At 44.3% G+C, this 6947-nt stretch overlaps 1 protein-coding gene across 1 annotated transcript in view; it reads right to left on the minus strand.

The window, feature by feature from the left end:
• CEP72 (centrosomal protein 72) overlaps positions 1-6591 on the minus strand; it is a 46389-nt gene extending 39798 nt beyond the window's left edge. The window contains 2 exon segments of the mRNA XM_058564411.1: positions 415-542; positions 6489-6591. Coding sequence (XP_058420394.1) covers positions 415-542; positions 6489-6570 — 210 coding nt within the window. The 5' untranslated portion in view covers positions 6571-6591.
• Between the last annotated feature and the right edge of the window lie 356 nt (positions 6592-6947).

Raw genomic sequence — 6947 nt, forward strand, 5'->3', positions numbered from 1 at the left:
CCACATTCGAGGCGCTGCCATTCAAGGGCCCGAGGCCACCAAGAGTCAGGCTATAAACAGAGGTGAAGTGCAGACAGTGGAAGAGGGATAACACAGCTGATAAAGGGATGGAGAGTGACAGGCACACACACATCAGTCTTTTTGGCCTTGTTTTATTTCCTTTGAAGATACAACCATCTTCATCAGACAACTTTTGGTTGTCAAAATAGTTTAAAGATGCAACATGATGGGTAAGAAATCTAGCTCATAGTAAACACAAGGAAAACAACACAACACTTAGAATCATTTTTCATATACTGTTTACAAGTATTATAAGCATAGTTATAAAACAGATTGTATTTTTTACAATAAATGTATTTTCCACTGCTGTTGATAGCAATAAATTTTATTTTAAGAAACAAACCTAAAACTTACCTCTAGACTAACCAGGGAGTTGCGCGAGAGATCTAAAGATTTTAGACCTGTTAAATTCATCAAAGAATTTCCTAGGTGAGTAATCTTTTCTTGGTAAGTCCCAGGAATAGATAATGACTGAAGTTCAGCTAAAAATAGAAAATTATGAGATTTTAACCTTAGTTTTTAATTGAAAATAAATTATTATAATAAAAGTGAGATATAGTAACCTCATAATCTGAAAAAGTCACAAAAATAATGCAACTCACTCAAAGTCTGAATATCAATATTAAAGAACAAGAATTGCATTTAAACTTTTAGCTTATGTTTACCTTCGAAATGTCTCCAAGCCCACCCCCTGCTCCCCACTCCTACGGCTTCCCCTCTGAAACCCTCTCTCACCAGGAATACCCTCTAACTGGGCACCCACTTCCACTCTTGGCTGCTCAACTCCATCACCTGAGTAGCCCCCGTGCCGCGATCACAATCTGAAACCCACAAGTTAGCTAACCTGACCACTCCATGCCCGTTACACATGAGGGCAGACTGCACGCTCTGTGCACCATATGCCTCTACATGGCACACCCAGTAAGCAGCCATTAAATAAATGTCACTACAAAAATAACTTTCTGTGATCCAAAAGACAGTTGGGGCCTGGATACACCAATACTTTCCCAGGAAAATTTATGTTTTAAAATACGTCTTGATTAAATTTAAAATTGGGCTTCCAGTTCCAGACACGACAGAGTAGACACATTTCACCCTATTCCTCCCCACTTGTGATACCTAAAAACCGTAGAAACAATACAGGAAATAAGCACCAGATGACTCTGAAGGGTAGGGAACAGAAGGGCCAATGGTCTAGGGACCTCAAGAAAACAGTCAAGCAGTGAGTGCTCTGGGTTGGTTTTGGGGTTTTTTGTTTGTCTCCTATACATACCAACCAGAGGGCCAAAGAAGCTGGCAACTCAGAAACTCATGGACACTGGGCAAAATATAAGGGTAAGCCTGCTGTCCACGGTCAAAGGACAGACTCCTGACAACATTAGCCCCACTCCAACCCAACACCAAGAAAAAATCACACTTTGTACACCTGCCTTGTGCAGTGGCCAGCACCAGGACCATGTAAGTGGACCCTGACTACTGTCCTGGCCTGGCTGTTACGAGGCACTGCCCTTCCCCTCCTGGCACACAGGGGTCTGCAGAGGCTGTGTGTGTGACAGGAGCCTGGCTACCACCTCAGCAACAAAGCAGTACCCACTGAGTGCCAGTAATGAGTAATGAGATTTAAATACGAAGCAGTCTTATAATACCGCAAATTTCCACAATAAAAAATGACCAACAAGTAGGAAAATTTCATTTGAATAAGAAAAAACAATCAATAGACACCAACACTGGGATGACAAAAGTCAGAATTAGCTAACGAGAATTTTAAAGCAACAGTTATAAAAAAAATTTCAATGAGCAATTATGACACTCTTGAAACAAATGAAAAAATAGGAAGTCTTGGCAAAGAAACAGAAGATAAAGAAACAAACAGAAACTTAAGAAACGAAAAACACGATAACTGAAACGAACAAAAAAAAATGTCAGGAACAGCTCAATAACCGCTTGGAGATGACAGAGGAAAAAATCCAAAAAAGAACAAATGTAAAGAGAGATTGATCAAAATTGTCCTATCTGACCAACAGAGAGAAAACAGACAAAAAAAAAAAATGAACAGTGCCTCAGTGGCCTGTGGAAGAAGAAAAGGAGATCTAACATTCAAGTCATTGGGATCCCAATGGAGTTCCAATTATAGTTCCAAGAAGAGAGATAACATGGCTAAAAATAAAAAATTTTAAAAACTAAAGAAACGATGGCTGAAAACTTCCCAAATCTGGCAAAAGATATAAATTTGGCAAAAGATATTCAAGAAGACGAGAAATCTCTAAACGGAATAAAGGCAAAAAATGCCACGCCCAGGGGGCCGGCCCGGTGGCACAAGTGGTTAAGTGCACACGCTCTGCTGTGGCGGCCCAGGGTTCGCTGGTTCGGATCCCTGGTTCAGATACCAGGCGCACACCGACGCACCGCTTGTTGAGCCATGCTGGGGCGGCGTCCCATATAAAGTGGAGGAAGATGGGCACACATGTTAGCCCAGGGCCAGTCTTCCTCAGCAAAAAAAAAAAAAAAAAAATGCCATGCCCAGACACACAAGAATCAAACCACTGAAAACTAGAGACAACAAAAGAATCTCGAAAGTAACCAGAGAGAAAAGGCATTACCCCCAGCGGAAAAACACGCACATGGCAGGGGATTACTCTTAGGAAACCACTGAGGCCTGAAGGAAGTGGTGTCACATTCTTCAAGTGCTGTAAGAAAAGAATTTTCAACCCAGAAATCTATATCCACCAAAAACAACCTTCAGGACTGAAAGCAAAATAAAGATACAGATCTTCTTCAACTCATGATGGGGTTACATCCCAATAAACCCATCTTAAGTTGAAAATATCGTAAATTGAAAATGCATTTAATACACCTAACCTACTGAACATCATCGCTTAGCCTAGCCTACTTTAAGCATGCTCAGAACAATTACATTAGCCTATAGTTGGGCAAAATCTTCTAACATAAAGCCTATTTTATAATACAGTGTTGAATATCTCGTAATTTATTGAATACTCTAAGAAAGGGAAAAACAAATAGTTGTTTGGGTACAAAACAGTTGTAAGTGTATCAGCTGTTTACCCTCGTGATGGCACGGCTGATTGGGAGCTGCAGCTCACTGCTGCTACCCAGCATCACAAGAGAGTATCCCACTGCACATCGCTAGCCCAGGAAAAGATCACAATTCAAAATTCAAAGTACAATTTCTAGTGAATGCTTATTGCTTTCACACTTTCATAAATTGAAAAATCATAAGTGAAACCATTGTAAGTCAGGGACCATCTGTATTCTCAAATGAAGAAACACTAAGAGAATACGTCACCTGCAACACCTGCCCTAAGACAATTGCTAAAAACAACTTTTCAAACATGAAAAATAAAAGAAGGAAACCTGGAACATCAGGAATGAATAAAGAATAATGGAACAGGTAAACGTGTGTAAATGTTTCCTCTTCAGTTATTTAAAATGTCAGATGACTGTAAAAATCATATCACTAATGTAGTCCTCAAGGAATGTAAATATTTAAGACAACTAAATTATGAAGGGAGGGAGGATAATGAAACCTATGTTTCACCTGAAGTGGGGTAAAAGGTCCACATAAGTAGACTGTGTTAAATTACACAAATATACTTTAATTTGTAGAGCAACCACTAAAAAAGCCATACAGACATATGCTCAAAAACATAATAAATCAAAATGAAACACTAAAAAATACTCAAGTAAACCACAGGAGGACAAGAAAAAGGAAAAAAAGGAGACATAAAGGGAACAAAATAATAAAACAAATAATAAAATGTCATACATCTACCATATCAATAATTACATTAAATGTAAAGGGAAAGACTGGCAGAGTTGATAAAAGCAGTGAACTATACGCTGTCTACAAGAAACTCATGTCAAACATAATGATATAGGTAGATTAAAAAATTAAATAGTAAATAGATGGGAAAAGATATGCTCTGCAAACACCAATCAAAAGAAAGCTGGAGTGGCTTCACTAATATCAGATAAAGTAGATGTCTCAAAAAAGACAATTATTAGGGACAAAAAAGAAAACTTTTTTTTTTTTTTTTACTTCTGCTACAAAGGTCACTCCAACAAGAAGACATAAAAATCCTAATTATGTATGCACCAAACAGCACACCTTCAAAACACATGAAGTGAAAAAAGAAACAAACAAATCCACAATTATAGTTAGGGGTTTCAATACCCCTCTCTCAGTAACTAATAGAATCACTAGACAGAAAATCAGGAGGGTACAGAAGAATTGAACATCGGCAGCAGCCAATAGGATCTGACATTTACATAACTCCAATCAACAATAGCGTGCACATTCTTTTCAAGCGCACTTGGAATAGTCACCAATATAGACCAGATCTTGAGCCATACAAAAACCTCAACAAATTTTAAAAAACTAAAATCATACAAATTATGTTCTCTGACCATAATGGAGTCACCTTAGAATCAATAAAAGAAAGAGACAAAAACAAAAAACAAGGAAAATCTCCAAACACATGAAAATGAAAAAACACATTCCTAAACAATCCATAGGTAAAAGAGGAAGTCTCAACGGAAATTAAAAAATACAGTGAACTGAATGAAAATACAACAAAACTTGTGGATGCAGCTAAAGTTGAGCTTACAGGGAAATTCATAGCACTCAATGTTCATATTAGAAAATTAAAAAGTCTCAAATCAATAATCTAAACTTTCACCTCAAGAATCTAGAAAAAGAAGAGTAAAATAAATGCAAAGCAAGCCAAAAGAAGGAAATAATAAAGAACGGAATCAATGAAATATGAAACCAGAATAACAATGGAGAAAAACCTATCAAACCAAAATTGGCCCATTGAAAAGACTAATAAAATTCATAAACCTCCAGCAAGACCAATAAAGAGAGAGAAGACAGAAATGACCAACAGCAGGAATGGAAGAAGGGTCTCACTACAGACCCCAGAGACATTCATAGGCTAATAAGGGAGTACTACAAACAACTCTATACACGGAAATCCAACAACTTGGACGAAATGAATCACTTTCCCAAGACCCCAGACAACCACAACTCACCCAAGAGGAAGCTGATGATATGAATAGTTCCATAACAACTAGAGAAACTGAATTTGTAATTTAAAAGCTTCAAATATAGAGGCCAGCCAGGTGGCGTAGTGGTTAAGTTCACGCACTCTGCTTCAGCACCAGGGGTTCACAGGTTCAGATCCCGGGCACAGACCTATGCACCACTTACCAAGCCATGCTGTGGCTGTGTCCTATATATAAAAAAATAGACAGAGATGGGCACAGCTGTTAGCTCAGGGCCAATCTTCTTCAGGAAAAAGAGGAGGCTTGGCAACAGATGTTAACTCAGGGCTAATCTTCCTCAGGAAAAAAAAAAAAACTTCAAATATAGAAATTTCCAGGCCCCTAAGGTTTCACTGGAAAATTCCATCAAAACATAATTCGCAGTAATCCTACACCTCTTGTAGAAAACAAAAAGGAGGCAACACTTCCCAACTCATTTCATGAGCTGAGCATTACCCCAATGCCAAAACCACACAAAAACAAGACAAAAAGAAAACCAGTGACCAATATCGCTCATGATCATAGACACAAAAATCCTCAGCACAGGGTGAGCAAATACAGTCCAGGAATACACGCAGGGAATCACACAACCAGCAGCAAGGACACTACTCCAGGAACAGGCCGGTTCAGCTTGTACAAAAACCCAATCTAATCCGCCTCACAAACAGGGGAAACAACACCCACATGACCTTATCAGTGACCACAAAGACGCGTCTGCAGAAACCGCTCAGCAAACCAGGACTGGAGGGGGTTCCCGGCTGCAGACAGCATCTAGGGGCCCAGGTGAACCCTACCTGGCATCCATGGGGCCCCCCCTCCTCCCTTCACCTCACCTCCTCGCCCTCCCCCTGCCCCACCCCTCCTCCTGCACCCTCTCCCCCCTCCCCCGCCACATCCTCTCCCCCTCACTCTCCCCCCCACCCCCATCTCCCTCGCCTCACCCTCTCCCCCTCTCCCTCCCCTGCCCCACCTCCCCCTCTCTTCACCTCACCCCCCCACATCTCCGTCCCCCTCCCCCTCCCCTGCCTCAACTCCTTCCCCTCCCCCTCTCCCCTGCCTCACCCCTCCCCACCACACCCCCCTCCTCACCCCTCCTCCTGCACCCTCTCCCCCACCTCCCCCGCCTCACCCTCTCCCCCTCAACCTCACCCCCTCCCCCTCCCCCATCTCCCCCCACCCCTACCTCACCCCTCTTCCTCCCCCACGGCTCATGCCCGCCCCGTCAGACCCCGCCTCCGGCGCCCCATCCTGGCTGCGACCCTTCGCGCCGCGCGCAGTCCGTGTGCCGGCGCCTCTGCCGACGCCACGGGGGAAGCTCGGGCCCTCAGCCAGCGCAGCCCGCCGCCGCCGCCGCCGCCGCCGCGCACCCAGGTCGCGGTGAGGCGCCAAGCCGCTCTTCTCCCGGATCTTCTCCTCACACAGCACCAGCCGCACGCCCAACCGCGCCATGCTTTCAAACGGCACGCACGGACGCCCGCGCCTGCGCAGTGGGGCCCCGAGGGCCGCAGGGCGGGGCCAGGGGCGGGGCGGGGCCTAGAGGGCGGGGCCAAGGACCGCTGGGGCGGGGCCGAGGCCGCGGGGAGGAGGGAAGCTGGACCGGCGGGGCCACTGGCAGCAGGTTGCGGTGAGTCTGAGCCGCCCAAGGCCCCAGGCGGCGACCCCGGCCTCAGCTCCCGCCTGCTCTGCCCACACTGCCTGTGGGGCGCTGCTGCCTCCTGGGCACAATGCCCTCTCCGGGAAAGCCTGCGTGCCCGTGGGGGCCCCGCCCCGCCTGGACACCCACCCCACCTAGAAACCCTGCCCCACCTGGGGACCCGCCCCACGTG

This window comes from Diceros bicornis, chromosome 20 (genome assembly GCF_020826845.1).
Source record: "Diceros bicornis minor isolate mBicDic1 chromosome 20, mDicBic1.mat.cur, whole genome shotgun sequence".
Taxonomy (NCBI): Eukaryota; Metazoa; Chordata; class Mammalia; order Perissodactyla; family Rhinocerotidae; genus Diceros; species Diceros bicornis.